Genomic DNA, 22,473 nt, shown 5'->3' on the forward strand with positions numbered 1-22,473 from the left:
AGTTGTTTAATACCACAGGTATCAAGTTGTTTAATTACTCTAAAAGAGTTAAGTTGTTCTGCTATTCTTTTGTGTAAGAGGGTACTGAGGCGCTTGGATTTTAGACCCCCTCTGTTTATTGAAGGAAATGCATGGTTTTTTAGGAAGTCATCAAATAGCAAACTGAGTTGTGATGAGACTGGAAAAGGAAGCATCAACTTGAAACCCAGTGTAATTCATTACATAATAAGATAACGAAAGTTAAGCATAAGAAAATAGAGCTTCACCACGTGTATGTGTATTATTTAAACCAGAAACTGCTTTTAAAAATGAGAACCTCCCTTTAAATTATGGTATGATCCTATGAAAGCTAAGTTCTGTTCATTTCAATGGGACAGATAAGGTGCAGTGCTTTAATATACATATATTCACACATACTCTTAGGTGGGGCTCTCCGTGAGTTCCCAACCAAGGTTCTTAGCAATTTATTATGGCTTTGCTTCAGCTGTTCTGCAGCATCAAAATGCTCCTAGAATATTCACTGGGCCCCAGGTTAAACATATGCTTAATATGCTTCCATTGAAATCAATGAGGCTTTAAAAGTGTCTAACTTTGTGGTGGTGCCGTTAGTATGCATTTCTCAGTATGATAAGGAAAAGGAACAGTCAGCACTTATATGAAGTATATTTATATGCAGTGTGGTATATAAATATGGTGAAGCTTATGAAGGTGAAAGCATATGAATGAACAATCTTCTTACTCCTGGCAACTCTTATGAGAATGGAAGGAAAGTCTTTGCACAGATGGAAGGAAACAATGAAAAAGCTGTTGAAAATAAGCTCTCCTAATTAGCAAGAGGAAAACAGACTGAAAATAGAATTAACACCACAGTCTAGGGAGAGACACACCAACCAACCACCTAATTGTACCTGTAGACACAGCTCCGACTTCTGGGAGAATTCCGAATTGGTACCCGCCAGTTGGGCCCCAGCGTGGCGTACAACCGACCCCTGTTTATAAATTTACATGTAAGTTCTTTTCTTATAGTGCAGGTACTGTGGTAACATCCAACAAAACAAAGCATACAAGGAAACATGGGACACACATGTATTTGATGCTCTCAGTAATTGGAGAGGTGTATTTAGTGAAGAGCTGAATGCCCATTAAATAATGCTCATTTTAACACATAGGAACAAAGCAAGTAATGCTGAGCAAAAGAATATGGGGGCAAGAATCAAGTGTCTAAAAAGGAATTCAGAACCGATCTTTGTGATGCTGCTTCCATCTCACTGACTTTTGTAATGTTTATTGATCTTCTGAATGGGAATAAGAGAAGTTTTAGGAAAGTAGGATTTGTCCAATCATATCACAGTGCAAAGCAGAAGAATCTTTAGAAATAAAAACATTAAGGCACCACCGTAAGAACAGCTCTAGATGATCAGAACCAGCCAGGAGCTGATTGCAGAGCATATGAAGTAATAATGAAGAGTATACTTCTAACCACACAAAGAAGGATGCATTTTCAGCATTAATAAATAACATTAGCTAGCTCCAAAAAAAATCAAGGTTTCAGGGATCAGAGGCTGAAGCCCTGACATCTCTTTGAAAACATTACTACTGGGGTCATGGATAAAAGTGTTATTTAATGCAATGCTTTGGCCCAGCAAAAAAAAAACGTTTGAAGAAAAGATGAAGCAATCTATTTGGGAAGAGCGACTTAGTCTAAGGGCCCTGAAGGTTAGCCCCAAGCCTCCCCATCCAGTCATTCCTCCAACTCAGTTGTGATGGCAAAATTTTTGGCTGCTTAGCTGAACCCTACTTAATGAAATTGTGCATGTTTGATTAAGTGAATGGGGCATGTGACTTTTCAGGAACTAAACAAGATCCTTTAATGTTTGAATGTGAAAAGTATGCTATCATGAGCAACTAACTGGCTTCCATAGTCTTCAAACAGTTGTACACCTAAGTTAGTGTGGCACAACAAGCTCTAATGGTATCATTGCACAAGGCATTCCAGTTATTCTGCTAATATGCATACACATGATGCCAAAAATGTGAATCCTTGTTTTTTCTGGTAGAGTCAGGGGGCATTCTTCATCCTTTAAGCATGTAACAGCACAATCCCTTAAGGTGGGACTCCAATAAAAGAAAATAATTTAAAGACCTCAGAACCCTCTGAAGAATTATCCACCCAAATGCCACAACTGCTAAGGAAAAAGAATTGATTTTACAATATTGGACAGCCTATGTGATTGCCCTGTAAATTTCTTCCAGAGAAAATCTACCCCAGGCAGCAGCCATGATAACTGCCCCCTTAGAGAACGAACTGTAATCACCTGAGGAAGGGTGCTTTCCCAGGGAGGGAGATGCCAATTCAATGAAGACCTTCAGACTTTCTAAAAACCAAGGTCTTGCTCAAAAACATGCCCAGGGTCCTAAACACATCCAACCTGTTTTCAGGTTTTCTTGTGCAAAGTTCAGACAGGAAGGCAGAATATGGAACATATGGAACAGTAAGTTGACTTTGGGCAGAAAGGATGGGTTTCTCTCAACACAGTTTGCCAAGATAAAATAAGCCCAAATGTAGGATTTATTTATTTTTTAATAGCACCCTTAGCTCTAAAACCAATGTGGTGAGGTATTGGTTAAAAATAAAGTTCTGAGAGAACCATGTTCATAATTTCTGATAGGTGGCTTCAGCAGAGCTGACAGAACCCAGCTGAGGTTCTAGTTCAGGAACAGGTTGTCTGCAGACGGATTCATCAGCACTACCCCTTTAAGAAAGTGTTTTATGTGTGGATGGCTGCAAAGGTTATCCTTTAAACCAGAGATACTGTTGAGAACTGCTAACTGTCTTTTCAAAGTGCTGGTGCTGAGATATTTCTAGTCTGTTCTGTAAAAATTATAGAATGGACTGGATTTATGATTACAGCAGGCTATAAATCTCTCCAGGAAGACTTGTAACTTTGAACAAATGCTTAGATGCCAAAAGAGTTATCAGAGTAGCAAAAACAATTTAGCCACTTTTGCTTAACATCTATGCTGCCAGCTAGAATATATGCAGTTGCTGTTGAAAAAATGGTCTCTGGGACATGATGTTCCAATGTTGTTTCATGGACATTTTGACTAGCTTTGAGAACCAAGGCCTTTTCGACCAGTGGAGTTCAATTGGTATAAATACCACTTTTCTTTCATCTTTCTGAGGAGCATAGGAATCAGGGTGAGAGAAGGAAAAGGCACACAGCTGGCCAGTCTATGTATTCTGATTCCACATACTGGCATTGTGATACAAAGCTTCTGACCTGTCTGTCTGTGGGTCTCCCAAAGGGCTGTGTCACCATTTTGAATATTTGAGTGTTTGGACTCCTAGATGATGGTCCTGCTCAGTCATTCCATACCAGGTTATATATGGCCCAAACAATTACAGTGAAGGTCTCCTTATGGAGAGTGTGTGGCTGAGTAACACCCCCCCTTGCATCCCACTGTTATATGTGTTTGCTGAACTAATTGAATAAACACATGGTGACCCTTAGGTTTTTCTAGAAGGCCAAAAGAGACAGCATGAAGCTCCAGGAAGTTGATGCTGTGTTGGCTTTCAGACTACTCCAGTTGCCCTGAGCCCCATGTGTGCTCCCCAATCTGACAGAATTGTGTGTGTAGTGATCTTCAGCCAGGTTATGTGGCCAAACTCACCCCTATTCTCTAACAGCCTATTCCCTAACAACCACCTGTCCAGTGACTTCCTCACCCTGCCTAGAATGGGAAACAATCAAATCTGGCAAGTGCTTTCTTCTTGAAAGGAAGGGAGGATGGAATGTAGACAAGACCACTCCACAACATTCTGTAATTGGACTCTCAGTCCCATGGAGAAGTCCTCAACTTCTTTGTGAAAATTTCCATAGTGGTAGCCTTTTTTGTCTCTTTCAGCAAAGACAATCAAAAGCTTATAGTAAACTCAGTTCTACTTAGAGTAGACTCACTGGAAGTAATGAACCTAAGTTAGTCATGATGTTAATTTCAATGGGTCTACTCTGAGTATGAAGAGCAAGGACTATGCTAATCTTCTCTGTATTGCTCCAATTTTAGTTTATGTGCTGCCCAAGCAAGGACAAAAAATATGGAATGGTTCACAAATTTGCATGTTGCTCACATGTGCCCTGTGGTCCATCTGTGTCAGGAATCCAATACCTTCAGGGTTTTTTTGTCATCTCCCTACCTTAAGAATGTGACTGTATCTAACTATTGGTATCTGTTTTCCAAAGCCAGATTAAATGTTTTCTGTTCTGAAGTGCTGAGGGGAAGATTGGCTGGTTTCCCATACTAAGACAGGCTGTGCCCATGTTCCCAGGGTGCTGAATGTATGGAACACATTTTATTGCATTGTAGTCTATATAAATGGGTTAGAAAGCATCTAATCAATCTAATACTAACAGAACAACCGGGAATTGCTGACTCATTTCATGTCAAGGTTCTCCTTGAGGATAAGTTTGATACTACTACACTGGCTGTAGCAAAATTCCTCTCGGAGGCAGTAAAAATCAGAAACCATTATGTATAGGCTAAAACTCCTATGTTGGCTAGCAAGGCCAATTTTACACCTTAATAACTGTTGATATTTACTATTGTTGTACTGTGTATTTTGGGTGTGTAGACCGCAATAAAGCAAGATATGGGAGGATGCGGTGCAATCCAATTAGTTCTTAAGGCATTTACTACCCTTGTTCATTGCCTGAGGGCACCTAGGATTTGTGGTCTGGGCAAGGTTGAAACATGACACTGCCTTTTAAATGCCTTGCTGGATAGCATCTTTGCAACAGAAATTGGGTATGTGCCTTATCCCCTCTTAAATCAGAGAAAGGCCTAGGCCAGAGCCTGAAGAAACAGTTCTGATTACTCCAGTCTGAAGAATCCACCCTCTGGGCATCTAAAATAACTCGCACCTTCAGGGGGCTCTCCTTGACTGCATGTTACCTGATGCTGGCTGGGGGGTGGGGGGAACAGCTGCATCTCCCACCATTTCACTGCAAGGTAGCTAGGCTAAAGGAAAAGGAACCAGACAAGGAGCTCTAGTAGCTCTGCTCGAAACCCGTACACCTGCCTAGACCTGAGGCTGGAACGTCCTTTGCTCCCCGGTTTTGATACCAAAACATATGCCTCCAGCTCCAAGCATCAAATTGAAGCAATCTATGAGCTCCTTTTCTGCCCTGGTCATGGGAAAAAGGCATTAGAGGGGAGGGACAAGCCCGAAGGCACACCACAAAAAACTTCCCTGTGTTACCTGTAATAGGCTCTAACTAGGATATATCAGTTGGGGAGAGATTTTTTGTGGGGGAGCGGGTAGCATGCTTAAATGTTCATCAGACTGTCGAGTTCAAACAAAATCTAGCTTCTGTGTTGCTAAACAGGACTGCTCTGGGTGGTTGGGAGCCCTTCAGCAGAAGGAGTCAATCAGCAAGCTGTACCTGACTCCTTACAGTGTGGGAGATTCTGTTTGAGGGGAGAATATCCCTAGCACAAACAATGTATTTCAGTTGCAATCAAGGCATTTCTCAGAGGTGAACATTTCAGTTCTCCTGCCCTTTTTTGCTAAATTTCTGAATAATGGCATGGCCAAAATTTGAGATTTTTCTAAAAAATAAAAAATAACAATGTATTATTATTTTTTATTTCATCAGTTGGAATAATGAATCTGGCTGTGTAGAAGCTGCATAACTTAAATTTGTAATGTGTTCTTGGACACTGTGTCCCTTGTATCAATTTCTTCTATTCCTAGTTTACAACTATCAACACACAGAACTCAGGCAAACAGTTTCAATGGAAAACCAACCCTCTTAAGATTATAAATGACATTTTCTATCCTGACTTCGTTACTCACACAAAAGGCTCTAAACTCAAAAATATAATATTTGCTTTATCTAAGTGCAACTCTCCCTACCTTTGCCAATTTACTGCACTTTAAATAAGGACACATTCAGCAAGAAAAAGAAAACCTGAATTTTATTTCTTGAAATAGGATGTGATATCATGTACAGTATAATAAACAGAAGTACTGTGCACCCAGTAAATATGAAACAAGATGGTGGCCATACCCTCCTTGTACTATTCTGAGAGTGAGAAACTATGATCATTGTGCTCCATGAAATATTTCTTGCAGCCTCTTTTGATATAGTGCCTGGTGATTGTAGGCATAAGAAATAAGCATCACCCCAGAAAAGGCATAAAAATATATTTTCCCCAGCAGGTGTCAGTGAAAGTATTGATGGAGGTGTGCTCCTGCCACTGTGTGCAGGCGGGAGGGAGGCCCATTCCTAAGGGTGACTGGCAAGATGAGGGACCAGAATCTGTACACTTTACTGGTGACCTTCCAAATGTTGTTTGGAAGGATCAAATCAGCAAAAGAAGGATCATTATGAGAGAGATATTTTCCTGAATAATTTCTAACACATCATTTTACTACACCTTTTTCCAGTGTGGAAAGGACTCAACAATTTTGCTCTTATTTATCTCAAAGCTCTTTTGTTGGAAAATTTTGTAGCTTAGTAAATAAAATTGTGGGACTTCTCAAGGCCACTCAGTCCATTTGAACTAAGGCCTGTCAAGTCTGAACTGGACCAGATTCACCTCTGATATCATGTGCTAGACAAAGGCAGATGTATTTGGCTTAATTTCTTATGAGGAATTAGCTATTCAACATAGTTGAACATGATTTGCTTAATGAAAATGCGGCTGTATTTGTGGCTTTCTAAGAAGGTGTTCTAAGCAGATAGGGTATGTGGACTCTGGTTTATGACAAAAGCCCAATATTGACAAGTTAGATGTCATGTTTTCTTATTAAGGTAGGTTTGAAAAATGTTTATTTTATAGCTTGATGGAATAATAAGAGCTAAATGTAGTGTAGGAAGCACAAAATATAGGGCATACACAGAGTGAATATTTGGAGTGATAGAGCTTCCACACAACCTCAGAATGGCTGCATTTATGGCAATATTTCCCCCCACAATTACCCTGCAGGACCTGATTAATTCCTTGAAGTAAACTGAAACATGGTTTCAATACATATAAACTGCAGTGCAACTAACACCTTATACCACTGATTGAAGGTTATTTATTGGCAAAGAGGACACTCACCTTTCAAGCCCTGAAGAAGGTTCCTCACTAAATTCTGAGCTTTCACTGCTTCCTACAAAACAAAAGGACATAGGGATCTGTTAACAAGAAAAAGTCCACTTGCCTTAGGAAACTTCCAGAATACACCACAGAAGCCAGACTTAAGAGGCCAGAGTGAAAGTGATGTAGGTAAGAAATTGCTCCTGGGGGAAATGTTACCCTGACCAATGTAGCACTGCAGTTTTCTAGGTATAAAATATTTAAAAATTGTCCTTCAGTTTTTATTATCTTCACACGGCTGCATGTTGTATAGTACCTTCTGATTAACACTGCTACATCAGTGATTAAACATAATCATACCAGCCAAAGAGAAAGCACAGACACCAAATATATGACTGATTTCCCTTTAATCAAGACACAGGACAAGTAACATGAAGCAGGTGACGGTGCCATGACAAATCAGCCTGATGCCTTACTTCTCCTCATCCTCTTATTACTCAATCAGAGCTTTTTAAACCAGTAATTTCCCATTTCATTTACTCAAAGGCAACTTAAAGTTACCAGTGTAACCAATTCATTTGCTTTTCCAAACTTGGATTGTTTGGATTTTCTTTTGTTCAGGTGCTCAGTAAAGCAGCAGCCACCACGGCAACAGAAGATTCCCAAATCCCAGGTTGGTTTCCACTGCAAAGGAACTTCACAACATGACAATGAACTGTGATGGCTGATCAGGCAATAGATGACAATGGCACTTTTTCACATTCAGGTTATTAAGTGATAAGCACAGTGCATCATGCATCCAACAAAGTAGGTTCTTGCAAACGGAAATTCATGCCCTGGGAACCAGCCTCTAAATCAGACGAGTTTCCCTCAGTGTCTAAATCAGAAGAGTTTTTACTCCACTAAAATCCACACTGAAAGGTGCTGGCCAATAAACACCCCTCAAAATAGCTGTTTCTTTCCTAACAGCTGATTATGTATTTTATCTGCAGCCAAAGTTAAGCTTTATGCTAAGCTTTGTGAAACACCTTTCCACTTCCTACTGAGACCATTCCTACAAGTAGCTTGTGCTCTCCTGGCTTCAGTAGCATTTCTCTATTTTACAGAAGTGCTGCCACAACTCACAGAAAAAGAACAATACTGAAAAAGAACTGAGTACTCCCTATGACACAGCTGCCACAATCTAGCAAGTTACTTCTTGATAGGAAGACAGAGACAAACGAGAGAGGTGAGTCATGTGAGGTTTCTAGGCAAGCAAAAAGCAGATCTTCACTACTTTTAAAATGTTTCTATCCAAATGACCAATTATTGTTAGTCCCGAAATAAATTTATTTTCTCCTGATTCTGCATTTCTAGGAGCCTCTCTGAGCTTCAAAGCAGGCAGAGAATCAGTGAGACTTTTGTATCCAAACCATTGAATACTTACCTATGGAAATACCATTGGTGAAAACAGAGTTTAATGTGTTGTTTCTGACAGGACTGTGGGACTCTAGCACACTGTCATCCAGCAGGTGGCGTGGTTTCTCTGTTGGGAACGTTGCGCTTTTACTTTCAACTACACTGAACTGACACATCATACTGGAAAATTGGAAAAGGGGAGGGAAAAAGCAAAATGTTCTTATGTAATCTGATAACATCCATTTATTCCCTGCTTTTTTTTCCACATGGACATCATCTCACTGTATGATGATCATAAATGTCTGCAAGTCCTAAGTGGAAGGTAGCTAAAGGGACCTTTAATATGCTCCTCATTGGCTGCCTGATAATCTATTTAAGAAGTGAGGTCAAGCAGCCTGTATAATTAAGTGGTTATTGCCTTAACATAGGATGGGGATCTGGGAGTTTTCAAGTTCTTCCTCCGATGTTTCTACAAAAGTTGCTTGGTTACAGTGTTGCAGGCCATGAGATTCAATAGTCCTGAATTCCTATCCAAGCAAATTCAATGAGATGATGCTGGGCAAGTAATAAGTATTAATTCAAAGATTCCTAACAGTGGTAGAATAAGTAGAATGCTGGAAATCTTATCTGAAAAGCTGATGCTTCCCACTGTGTTGAAACTTCCCAAATCTATCGGTAAAACTTATTTCAGAAAGCCTAGGTGAGGCAGAGGCACAATTTATTTGGCCTGTAAATTGGGAACTAAACAAAAAAATGGTATATCTGGTGATATACCAACTCCCACAGAGTTTGGGCATAAGAATGGCAATAGAATTTTTCTAAAAAGGCAGAAAGTCCAGCACTTGCAAGATAAGACAAGGAGGTTCTGAGGTAGATGTTTTACTAGTAATGAGTGTCACTCCTGTGAGATTAGAAAAGGGGAGTGGGACCACTGGGAAGAATATTTCTGCTCTCAGTGAGTTTTCAATTGCTGAATTAAACCTTAATGATGTCTGAGTAAACTGTAAGAGCTGAGAAAGATGATGCAGATTGGAACACCCACTTGTTTCCCAGGCTGTGACTCTTCCTGTGTCGTGGTACAGGAGGAGTTGGCAGGCTGGCTGCCACCGAGGCATCAGGACAAGTTGGTCTCCTGCTGAACCTCATAGCTGCTGACACCTCTGACGGACCTACAAAATAGACACCAATTAATGCTAAACTGATGCTGAGGAAAGACATTGCTAGGTGTCATGTTATTTGCTTTTGGAAGAGCTGAATGACCCTGTAGAGACAGATGGAAATTATGTGGGGGGGAAAGGAAGGAAAGTGGCATCTGCTTAAAGACGATTGTCATTGACCTCAAATGGCAGGTGCTTCCCCAAACACTGCTTCTGGCCTGCTGGAATTACACCATCCATTCCTATTAAGAATCTATCCAATTAAACAAAAATAGCAATTTGTCATCAAAATTATGTGCAAGAATAGTTTTGAGACCAAGTCCCACTCAAAAAATACTGGCTTTTCTATTACTTTAATGAGACTTGTCAAAAGCATAACATACAGAGCCAGAACAATACGTCGGGCGTAATCTTCAATTTCTAACAAAAACATATGCTTTGAGTTTGGTTTGTAACCCTACCCGTCTGTAAACAGTTTGTTAGTATTGACTTGTAGCATGAGTATCTATGGGAAACGCAAGGATGTTCCATGTAAATCACAGCCAGACAGATGTCAGCTCTGGAACTTTGAGAAGGTCTTTGTGCCAACAAGCTACACATTTTTAGCTAGCACACACGCAAAGCAACAGAGATGGAACAGAGTTATCAAGTTTTAAAGTGGTTTCCTCAAGTTGGCTGAAGATAATTCTCTGTGTGTGTGTGTGAGAGAGAATGAGTGAGTGAGAGAAAGAGAGAGAGAGAGGAGAAACAGAATTAGCTATAGGTGGCTGAAAAATTGCTACCAGATGGAAACAAGATTGTCTCAGCTGAGACAACAGGTCCTAAAGCAATAATGTCCAAGGAATGGAAAGAGAGTTCAGCTCCTACGTATTATTGACATTTCAGACTGCTAAAAAGCTCCACGAAATGACTGGTTTCTATAGGGGCTTTAGGATTTAGGCAGCTGAGAGGAGAGGGGTAAGGACTGCTTCAAGTCTTCTGCATATCCTACAGTGAAAACAGTACATATATGAAAAAGGGTGAAACCTGGACATAGTGCAGTGATCACTTGCATCTATACAACTAGGTTTATATACACTGAGAAGATGGGATTCACTCTGGCTGACCAAAGCCTGTACATGTGGAACAGGCATGTATGGAATCAACATGTGACAAATATAAATATGGGTTTGATGCTCTTGCTATATGAAAGTGCTATCTGAGTAGGAATTTTTGAATGTTTTAAGTGGCCCAAAATCACATTGGTGGGTTTCAATTTCAGCAGTGATGAAGTGCATCAGAGTAAATATATGTGAACCTTAATCTAAAACTAACATTACTCTGCATCTGGTGAAAACTTGGTTCAGATACGCTAATGGCAGGTAAGCCATGCATGAAGCAGGGAAGTTGGGCAATCATGTTTCCTTAAAAAAAAGTTTGAACTCTGGGATTCATGGCATTGACTACAGTGAACAAAATAGCAGCAACTCTTTCCCACAGAATAAAGAATGTACTGACAGTTGTTGGATGCCACCTAGTGAAAGTAGGGTACTATACCATACTGGAGTTACAGAAATATAGATGGCATAGATTTCTCGTGGAAACTTACTTTTATTTTCTTTTTATTTCTCAAAGTCCTAGATTTTAGCTGTGCCATGGGTGAAAGCAAACTAAGCAAACCTTCACATCTCCAGGCCTTATATTTGACACAAAATATAAGCAGAAGAATGAAAGGCCTGTTTTGGAAAGGAGGATACAAAACTAGTGTAAGGATCTAAAGTGGAGATGGAATGAAACCTCTTGGACATTTCTATGCTACAGTCACTGCAGAAAAAGAAAGTGTATTTTATGTGTTCTTGTTCTCTGTCTTTCACTCACACACACATACACGTGACTGAAGCAGCTTCTTGCATGTCTGCCCTGGTGGATCAATAAGGGTTTGAAGCACTCAGCACTCTAGAAGGGTGAGTCACTTTGGCATTATGCAGTTTCTGAGAAGGCCTTATATTAAAAGGTCAAGAACATTTTCCAAAAATGCAGCTCTGCTCATTTCTTGTCCAGGGGTGTAACCAGAACCACACACTAGAAGTTGTTGCATGAGAAACACTGTCGTGTGTGTGTTTGTGTGTGTAGAATTTTGTGTACTAACTGCTGCTTCTCAAAGTTCCATTGGTTCAGTCCTGCAATATAAGCCCTTAGACATTCTACTTCAGTCTTGTTGATACCATTGTAGCAGACTGTCAGTTAAGAGATTATGAATCCATTCTGAAGCCTGTCATGGTGGGAGATATGGGGCTAGTGAGTAGAGTGAGGAGAATTTATCAAAAGATGAGTTCTGGGACAACTTTGTGGTACATTTTCTAAATGTAGCACTTGGTTCCACCAGGATTTTACTAGTCACACTTTAATAAAGGAGAGCATTTCCTCAACCAAAATCTGAGAACACACTTCAACATGATCCCTATCTCTTACATAAGATTGATGACCAGGTGTCTGAAAGTATTGTTTACATCCCATGTGCATAAACAAAAGTGAAAGATTGAAGGAGACCTTCAGGTGCTATTGTGATCTGAATCTGTTACCAGTGAGTCCCAGCACGCAATGCATACCCATAAACAGTTACGTTGCTAATTTTCTACAAATGAAGGCAGCGATCAGGTCCATTTTTTTGGTATTTTTATTCCACTGCCACAGAGGAAAGTATAAAATATGTTAAACATTTGAGTGGTATTGATGCTATACAATTCAGAATACACAGAATAAAAGCAAAACAAACAAACCAATATTCACAGAAAGCCAAGCCCCAAAGGCAACAGAGTGCCGCTGCTCGCCATTATTGACAATAATACATCACTGAAAGCAATATCAGTTCCACTACAGTATCCTGAGGCCAGTAACTGGTTAACTAACATCTGCTCATTACCTCTGCATGCAAAGCCAGTGCAGCATCCTGTTTTTGTGCAGAAATCAATGGAAGTCAACCCTATGACTTGATTTGATGGCAGTAGGCAAAGAGATGGAGGAGGCAGCTGAACACAGACAAGCTCAGCCTACAACTGCATTATTCAAAACAATGCAGTTAAAACAATGAGCTTCCCGTGGCACCTGAATCAAGGCCCTTAAGTTTTCAACATAGATCAGCTGGTGACTAAACCAGTGGAAACTCAGTGCTGACCCAAAGTAAACAACTAGTTGCACAGTCAAACCCTTTCTATTGTATAAGGGATTAGGTGGTATGATTTGTTGCTTTACTCATAATCCATTTGAAACACTTTGGTTGTTCTTTTTCTTATAAATCAAAATGCTGCTTTTTAAAAGATCTTTTGAGAAGTTAACCCTGTTCTGGGTTTACCGAAATCTGTTGCTCAACCACTGCAGCAGACCACTCAGTTGAGAAATAAAATTTATTTGCTACATTGTGTAATCTCTGTATTCACACTAATCTCTGTAGCTCCTTTTCAGAGTTACTGGTCTTATTGACAGAAGTTCCAGCTTTTAAATACACGTGAGAGCAAGTAATTTTGGCTGCTTGTTCCCACTAAATGATGTCAACTGCTAACAAATACCCCTCCTGTTTATTAGTACCCCACCCTATCCACTTCTTGTGCATACTATTAATGTTCATATACCTCCCAATGAAACAAATGATGTCTAGCATGATTTTCCAATCACTTGGCACAGGAACACACATGCTTAGTTTTCATTATTTCTTTACATTATTGTCAAGATGACACTGACATATACACTGAAATAACATACAGAAGGTATTAAAACATTACAAACTGTTTGGGGAACTTGAGAAAAGCCCAGCAGAAGCTGACGAGTGCTGTTTAGAAAGCTGTGGCAGGAACATTTGGAAAAGTTGACCACGTAGCTTTAATATCCCCAAGGATCTCACTGTTTTTTCCTTTGCATAATTTTTCCATGAATAATCATTCAAGTGCTATAAACAAATGGTAACTTATGCAATCCTTTATTAGCACATTAAACCTCAAGAGTGTAAACGTTTAGTTCACTAATTTTGCCCTAATAAAACAAAACAGGAGCTGATAGATCTCAAGCTGATGAAATGACTGAATGGGGAGCCACAAATCTCATAGTTTGAACTGAGTAACAAGCAGAAGACATTTTAAGTTTTTAAAAAAACTTTTGGGTTTGGTGCATAAAAGTGTTATTGATGCTAAGTTGGGTAAAGGTCTACACAGCCTATGTGAAATTTGGCCAGATACTTACCTACTTAATTGCTAATGTAACCATAACTCTGGGCCTGGTTAAGAACCAGGCACAAAACAGACGCTTAAGAAAATCAGAGAAGAAATCTGTCAAACAGAAGAAAAATATAAGCATGTTGTAAAAAGGGTTAAGCCTTTAGCCCTGGCTATTGCAAAATCATAGTTTTCCTTGTTTCAGTGTTTTGCTAAATGCCCACTAAAGTCTATTAAAATGTACAATATGTGGAAAGCCTGCAAGTTACATCTGCTGTGTTGCAGGCACCAAAGAGAGACAAATAAAAGGAACATGTTTGGTGTTTTTTAAAAAATCAGATCAAATCCCTGTTTTGACTCTAACTAGGCAGTTCTGTGAAAGAAGATGCAAGGAGATGACCAATGAAAACAACAGGGAGCCAGGAAGATACATTTTAACTGCCACAGACAGTCATCTCTGCTTGAGGGACAAATTACATTGAATGCATTTTTAATTAGGAAGCTTAGAAATGGTCACATTTCTTTATTTATAAAAAGCAGGCATAGGGCTCGTAATCTGGATCAGGACTATGGTGCTTCTCCGCCCACCCCAATTTTCCCTTTGGAAATTGTCCCCTAGGACTGCTATTTCATTCTAAAAGTCCCGGTGTGTGCTCTGAAGGCAAAGGAAGCTACCATCTTTGCTGATGCTAAGCCAGTCTGGGTTTAGTAAGTGCCTGAATGGAGAGCTCCTGGGGGCCATAGCTATGTTACCTTGGATTCCATGATTGCAGAAATGAGGGGTATAAATGTAAGAAATAAACATTTGAGTTCCATTCTGCCCTCTTTAAAGAATCATATGGTACAGCATATGAAAGAAGGCACACTGGGTCAGTTACAAATGATAACAAACACCAAACTAGGCTCAGTAACTTAGAAACATTTCTCCCCTCCATATCTCAACTTTCTTAATATATAGCAGCATTAAGTTGGCCACCTATCCACTGTGGTTTCTGAGGGCTGCTAGTTCTGTTACATTTTTTCAGCACTTATCTCTATTGTATATGTTTTATTTTTAGAGATATGTATTGCAGGTAATTCCTGAAGAATGGAGACACCCTGTACCTGTACAGAAGAAGTCCCTTTGTGATATGCGAAGTGCTCCTATACATCTATACATGCTGAAATCTGAAGTGTGATTCTTCTCAAATCTTTACTTTCAAATAAATACAAAGGCCTAAGGCTTTAAAAAGTGGATTACATCATTAAATAAAGATCAAGCTATTTCATTATAAATTCCCCAAAGAGATAAATCATTGTTAGTTTACAGAATGCATTTCCTTCCTAATGTCAATGTCCTTCATGGTTTTGCTCCCATAGGAAAATTTACTTTGTCCAGGGAAAAAATGACAAAATGAAACAGCCTGTTATTGTGCCTCAGTTTAGCCTTGACCAGCTTTAAATATATCCTCTTAAATATGTTGCCCAAACTTCATCTGTGGAAAGTGCCTTACTGCTCAAACAAGTGGACATTTATGTGGCAAACAACTCGACAAGTATCACAATAGCACCCCCCATGTCACATACATTTAAAAGAAAAATGGTACCTTCATTTATATTTAAAAGCAGCTTCATTTTGGCTACAATTGAGCTCTAGCATGATGTAACAAGAGGTGTAATAGCTTAGCAGTTGTATCAGTGTGTCTTACAATCTCCAATTAATATACAAAATTCACATTAATGTTCATTAATTGCATGTACAAATGCAAATTTTAAGATTTTTTGACCAAGCGGGACTCAAACACAACAGCATTCTCCCACATGAGATTCCCTGTAACTGGTATTCAAAGGCAGATTGCCTTCAACAATGGAGGCAGAAAATACTCATTGTAACTAGTAGCCCTTGATAGCTTTATCTTCCATGGATATGTCTAACTGGCTTTCAACACCATCCAAGTTGGTAGCCATCATTACCTCTCAAAGTGAATCCCATGGTTTTACTACGCACTATGTGGCGGTGACTGGCAGTGTGTGGTGGAGGCAGGGGGCCATGGGAGTTTATTAGGTTTGGCACCAGGAGAGGGATCCAGTGATTTATGGGGTTTGGTACCACCCATAAGGTAGAAGCCAGGCCAAGTGGAGGAAGAAGGGTCAGAGTGATCTGAGACAGAGGGAGGCACACAGGATGTGTCGGGAGAGGAGGAAGAGATTGTTCAGGCAAGGGATGGGCCAGCAGACTCCTTGCCATTCCCCACCCCACTGGTTCCTAGTACCAGGAGGGGTTTGAAGAGGGAACAGCAGTGATACCTTTTATGTAGGAGCCGCCTCAGGTTGCACACACCCCATCAGATGAGGGTACATAAGCGGGGGCGGGGGGGCATGGTCTCACTGTTGCTGCAATTACTCCACAGGCACAGACTTGGAGAAAGCACCTATATCCACCACTGCCATACTTGCTCACAAAGAAAAGCAATTTCCACCTCTCCTCTATTCAGAACAGAAGGGAGGGAGGGTTCCAGTCCAATGAAATCTGGGCATATTTAAGGGGTCATGTTCAAATTAGGAGTGGCTGAACCAGTACAAACAGAATTTGAGCAAGAAAATGAAACAGTCTCTCATGCTTCATGGATTTTTGCAGGGATATTTACTGAGACCTTTTTGGGCAGGCAAACTGGTGCCTGTCATTGCCATGTTGACAGCCCTTGGCTTAGAGAAGATATAGGTTCAGTCACCAAGGGGAGGGTAGTTAGAATACCAGGAGGAACTAAGTTTGCCACCAAGGGGGGGGGTACAAAAGAGGGTTCTGAGTTTTTATGTCTGGTGAACGATTTTAAGTCTTCAGTAATGCTAATAAGTGACTATTGCTGGTGGTGGCACTGCCTTCAGTTGCAGCATGAAGCTTTCTTCACCTGGGCTTAAAGCAGACAAATGAAATTTGTCAATAAATTTGTGAGCAGATAAAAACAATATTCCAAACCCCCAAACAGAGAGAAATAAATGGGCATCTGTTAAGATTAGGAAAGTACTGAAGTTGTACCACTGTCAGCACCAGAGATGGGAGGAAGGGTTCTGCTGGATGTTTCATTCCTGTCTCTTTAATGACTACCAGAAAATAAGCTATCAAAGCCATAAGACCAAAATTAAGAACAGGCATGACAATTAGGCACTTCTGGCTTGCAGTAAATGACTTGCTACTAAAACATCCACAACAAAGCTATTTACTAGTATCCAAGGTTACATCTAACACAAACTGCATAACTAAATGTCAGACTAATTGTTTACGTGGAAAATGATGTTTTCCTTTGAATCCAAAATGAAGGAAGTTCCATCCAGATTACGTCACCAGTGTAGTAGCCTGACTGGCCAAAGGAATATAAATGCACAAACATCTTTGCTTATTCTCTCTTTTCATTTTTCTTCTTTTTAACTCTTATTTTGCATGTACTCCAGATCTAACAAAGTGCGCTCATTGCAAGCTCGTTCCAGGGTCAGACATATTGAGCATGACTGGGCCAATTTCCACCTCATTACGGTAATGTAATTCCTCTGACTTAAGGGAGTTGCTCTTCTGCATTCACAGTGGGGTAATGGAAACGAGAATGCTCTTGTCGGGAAGTATTATGGGGCCTCAACAGTGATGTGGTTTCACGGAGTTTAGCATGAAGAAATTGAAGAAACAAAAGGATCTATTTATGGCTGGAGCACTGCCTACTGCCTTGAAAAGAACATGACCTGCTTGACCTAGTCCTTCACCTCTCAAATAAACACTACAGTGTATGTAATGATTGGCCATTTTCTTCTATCCTCCATGATTCTTCCCAGAGACTGTATTGGAAGTTCAAGGGTCAAACAGTGCAAAGACCTAACACACAACAGTCCAGACTATGGAATGCTTCACAGATAATGCTTTACCTATGGTGAAATAATCTCTACAAAGGGAGGGGTATGTGGAGAGTGTACACTGTCTTTTGTTTAGCATGCGTTGGGTTTTAATTCTAATCACAAGGACATGGATTGTGATGCTGGCTTCCAGAGTCATGTTTTTGCACCTAAATTAATACTTCTTTCTAAAAATATACAGTAGTTAGTAAATCAATTTTAACTTCATCACTGACATTATTTCTATGTAAGAAAATAACTTGTGTGAAGTGAGTCTTATATGTACTGTATCCACTAATATGTTTGGTTTCTTAAAATGACACTGATCGTATTGAAATGCATACAGCAAAAATGCAAAGCAGGTTTGCATCAGACCAGAATGCATTACTGAGGAACACGGAAAGCTGCTAGAAACTTAATGGTGAGGTTTTAGGAATGAGGACAATTCTTTAACACTTTTCTACATTTAAGAGCTATCAGATGCTGGGAACATACACAATTTCTGCTCTGTATTACGTTAAAACATTCTCTGGGAAAAATTATTGAAGCACATGTTCCAAAACAATCCGTCTGCTGGCTATGGTGCTCATGTTGGACATCTTTTCGTCTACGTTACAGGAACACAGATGGCTTTTTTCATCATAAGACACTTGATTGGAAAATGTGAACAGTTGAAATATTTTAAATGCTGTCCAAATAGATATTGTCTCCCAGTCCTCATGATTCTGTGGCACCACTAAAGAACTTAAAATGTCCCCATTAGAATTCTACAACTTCTAGAAACGTAGGTACTTTGTACAACCCTGAATTTGAAAGCTTTTTACTACATATAAATGGTACTAATGGGCTAGTTTTACTCTATGGGTAGCATTCAGAATTTAGCATGAATGGTGGCAGCAGAAACAGAAAACCAGCCATCAATATAAAACTACTCTGTTGTGAAAAGTACTTCTGTCTCTTGTCCATCACTTGGTCTGATTTCTGGAAAGTTGGTTGGCAAACAAGCAGACAGCTGGTTTGCTCTGACATGTCAAAGCCAAAATTGTCGGAGAATAAAGCTGTATTGACTGAGTTTCATGTTGTCACAGGACACTTTGCAAGAAAACCACATTTCAGTGAAATGATCTTCAGTGGAGTAGGAGCAGGCATTTGGTAAAGATGGGTAGGAATGAACCCTTAATTCTGCAGTCATCAGACGGCCAACATACAAACTTTACTAAAGAAAAGGAATCAAAGAAGCTGCTGCTCACCTGAATGGATTATGATAACTCAGTTCATTAGCACTACAGAACACCCCATGTGTGACCTCAGCACAGACATTTTATTAATAATGATGATAATAATAATGTTATTACTGTATTTTTTTGTGTATAAGATGCTCCCATGTATAAGACAACCCCTATTTTATTTTAACACAAAATTAAGAAATCAGTATTTTAAACATCAAACAGAATAATTCTGGTGGGAGGTGGCCCAAAGTTTGGATTGCCATATTTCAAGAGGCTTAGCCTGGGCCACCTAGGTCACCTGCATCAGAGTCTGAACCCAAGCCCAGGCCACCTGCACCAGAGCTCAAACCCATGTGCATTCACCATCCATGTATAAGACAACCCCCAATTTTTAACTATATTTTTTTTAGCAAAAAACGTCATTATTTATACCCTGTCCATCTCGCTGGGTTGAACCAACCACTCTGAGCAGCTTCCAAAGCACATAAAAACAAAATAAAACACCAGACATTAAAAACTTCCGTATACAAGGTTGCCTTCAGATGTCTTCTGAAGGTTGTAGTTATTTATCTCCTTGACATCTGATGGGAATAAATGATAATGATAGTGATAATGATCTTCCTTTTCAACCTTCAACTTTCCCATTTCTTTTTCCTTTGGTAGCTTCCTTTTTTTCCAGGCTAATGAGTCTATATGCCCCTATGCAGTCCTGACTGGCACACACCGCTTTTTATTTAGTACCAGAAACCCAGTCTTTTTATTATTTCTGTGAAAGCTCTTTGTCTTCTGCAGTATGAGTAAGATTACAGAAAACAGTTTTCATAATCAGGTAGCCCCTAGTGCAGTGTTTCCCAACCTTGTGCCTCCAGCTGTTTTTGGACTACAATTCCCATCATCCCTTGCCACTGGTCTTGATAGTCAGGGATGATGGGAGTTGTAGTTCAAAAACAGCTGGAGGCACAAGGTTGGGAAACACTGCCCTAGTGGACTGAAGGAACCACTGCCAGGGCTGAGGGGCAGAGGGAAAGAATAATTGTGTCTCCTCTAAGCTGAAAACAGTCTTAGTGGAATGGAACTTTACTGAATAACCCTCTCTGCTGAACACGTACTAACCCCTGTCTTTCAGAGGACTGTAACTTGGCTGACCCTGGGTAGAATTTCACACATGCTGCAAAAGCCAGTACGGCTGATGTAAAAGGGACACGCTGACCCTACCACGTTGCAAATCTAGAATCCAAAGAATGGAGACAATAAAGAAATCCCCCTCTCTTCATTTTTAGTAGTGATTGAGATAAGCTCCATGGTCCAGGATATTCCAGCATGAACTAAGGGAAAGTTATGAGCCACTAAAAATAGGGATTTCTAATAGAAATATCTTGGAACACCTTAACAAAAAATGTCTGCTCCAGTTCCAACTATACAATGTATTGACCACACTGAACGTTTTTGTTGCTGGGGCAACAGCTGATTTTTTTGTGTTTATTTAGTTGTCCTCAGTATCACACCACACAAGCAACTCTGCTTAAACAACTTGGTTCAGGAATGCATTTAGGCTTCAGAAATGTTCATTTCTTGATCTGTTTAACAACACTTTTATAGTCCTATAAGTGCTTCTTGTTTAGTGGGCACTAACACACATACGTATGAAAAACCGATGGCATTTATTGTATTATTGGCAGCAGATTAGAGCTTTCCAACTGGGCAAGGACCAAAAGGCAGTGGTGAGCCTGTCAAAACTGCATGCTAGAGCCAGCCTCAGATGGAAAACCTAATGGAAGAATGGAGCTACAGGAGTATTTCCAAAGGCCACTGTGGGCAGCCTTCAACTAAACAAACCTCCCCCCCCCCCGCCACAAAAAGCTTATATGGGAGAGACGTGGGCCTGATCAAGCCCAACCACAACAGATGCTACTGAAAGCTTATGGTGACAAAGTGATAAAGCTCACAGTTTGCAAAGAATCTGTTCTTCAGGAATTATTCAGTATCATTCACTTATGTGACAAAATAAACACTCATCCTGTTCCAAAGGATTTTGATCTCAAAGAGATGGATGATAATCTTTCCTGGATACAACAATGCCAAAGGATCCTGTTTTGCATCCAGCTCAACATTTCTTTCTAAAACTTTATTTTTTAAATTTGAACTTTCTTTCATCATTCCTATAATGCACTTGAGGACTATTTTAAAAATAAATAAACAGGGCCAATGTGGGCCAAACTACATGTGATACTGGAGCAATAATTTTGGTGCTTCTGACATTAATTTTCTTTATGTAAAAACAATTGCAGAACCCTTAGTCTGTGGTCTGAGGGGTGGGAGATAACTGCTGCTCAGTCTGGTTCAGATCACACCCCCTGGAGCTGCTATTAGCTACAGAGAAGAAAACCTGCAAGCTTAAATGAAGAATGATAAAGTGACTTCCACCTTGGAATATATATGTATATATATATAAGCTTTCTCGGCAAACTACTATAATATTAACACAGTCCTCCAGATGTTATTGGCCTATAACTCCCATCATTCCTAGCCATTGGCTATGCACTAACATATTAACTGAGTGTCATAACTTACCGAATATCCACAAATTCCAGGGAACCAGTAGCGGGAGGGGCAAACTACAAGCAGGTTCATGTATCTTTATTCTGGCACTTTTTTTTTTTTGAACCAAAAGAAGTCTCTGCAGGCTGTAAGATTCAGCAAGGAAGAACACTCTAATCTAAAATTGCTAGATGATTAATCACCTTGCAGATAGTTAAACCTGCGATATAGACCCTGCAACAAGCAACTGCCAACTATGCCCACATAATCTACTCAGCTACAGAACTCAAAACCAGCAACCACAGCATCAGTGGCTCACTCATCTGCACATCTTCCAACTTGATATAAACCATCCCTTGACAACACTGCCCTTCTGCTGTCTACGTGGGACAAACAGGCCATGCAAGAGGAAAAATGTAAAGGTTGGCATAAGAAGTGGCAACATTCTGACACCAGTGGGAAAACATTTCTGTCTCCCATAACACTCTACTGTTAATCTAGAAGCCACCACTTTTCAATAGCAAGAGTTCAAAAAAGGTTCCAGCATGAAATAGCTGAACTATTCAATCAGTGAATTTAATTCAGTTTGGGACTTAATTGGCACTTTGTGTTTCTTTTACCAGTGTTGAATCAACATAGCTAGTAAGTTTTGATAATCAGTGACAACAATTGTGAATGGACCACTTTTTTGCTCTCTTGAATTCATTGGGGCCATGTATTTCCATGATGCAAACCTACTGCCACTCCATGTATTTCAGGTCTTTGGCTCCACTGAACTTTTCTTATTTGTCTCGAATATCTCTATCGGGGTGGGGAACTTTCTTCATCCCAATGGCCATATCCCCTTCTAGGCAAATTTCCATGGGCTGCATGCCAGTGATGGGTGGGACCAGAGGCAAAAGTGAATGTGACACAGAATTGATCAGATCCCAGCCTTACAAAGCAGCTCAGGGAGGGTGACCATGCGCCATGAAGGATGTCATGGGCCCTTCAATCCCAACTTCACCCTTGAGGGGCTGGGAT

The 22,473-nt window shown here is 40.1% G+C and overlaps 1 protein-coding gene and 1 long non-coding RNA gene across 17 annotated transcripts in view; one reads left to right on the plus strand and one right to left on the minus strand.

The window, feature by feature from the left end:
* Nucleotides 1–22,473, plus strand: part of LOC309361554 — a 44,829-nt gene that overhangs the window by 19,611 nt on the left and 2,745 nt on the right. For 4 of the 8 annotated variants that reach the window (XR_014164485.1, XR_014164486.1, XR_014164487.1 and 1 more), the window contains 2 exons: nt 8,193–8,318; nt 14,886–17,920. This is a non-coding gene — a long non-coding RNA (uncharacterized lncRNA). Of the gene's footprint in view, nt 1–7,707; nt 7,760–8,192; nt 8,324–11,268; nt 11,656–14,885; nt 17,921–21,200; nt 21,572–22,473 lie in introns of those variants that run through there. The other 4 variants (XR_014164489.1, XR_014164490.1, XR_014164488.1 and 1 more) reach the window with 4 other exon arrangements.
* The window catches only part of RALGPS1 (Ral GEF with PH domain and SH3 binding motif 1), a 217,422-nt gene that overhangs the window by 9,624 nt on the left and 185,325 nt on the right, over nt 1–22,473 (minus strand). For 5 of the 9 annotated variants that reach the window (XM_081896465.1, XM_081896462.1, XM_081896466.1 and 2 more), the window contains exons 13-16: nt 9,527–9,653; nt 8,513–8,664; nt 7,108–7,159; nt 909–989 (exon numbers count right to left, since the gene is read on the minus strand). In XM_081896465.1, the coding sequence (XP_081752591.1) occupies nt 909–989; nt 7,108–7,159; nt 8,513–8,664; nt 9,527–9,653 (412 nt within the window). Of the gene's footprint in view, nt 1–908; nt 990–7,107; nt 7,160–8,512; nt 8,665–9,526; nt 9,654–13,175; nt 13,940–22,473 lie in introns of those variants that run through there. The other 4 variants (XM_081896467.1, XM_081896468.1, XM_081896469.1 and 1 more) reach the window with 4 other exon arrangements.

This window comes from Podarcis melisellensis, assembly GCF_964234715.1.
Source record: "Podarcis melisellensis genome assembly, chromosome: Z".
Classification (NCBI taxonomy): domain Eukaryota; kingdom Metazoa; phylum Chordata; class Lepidosauria; order Squamata; family Lacertidae; genus Podarcis; species Podarcis melisellensis.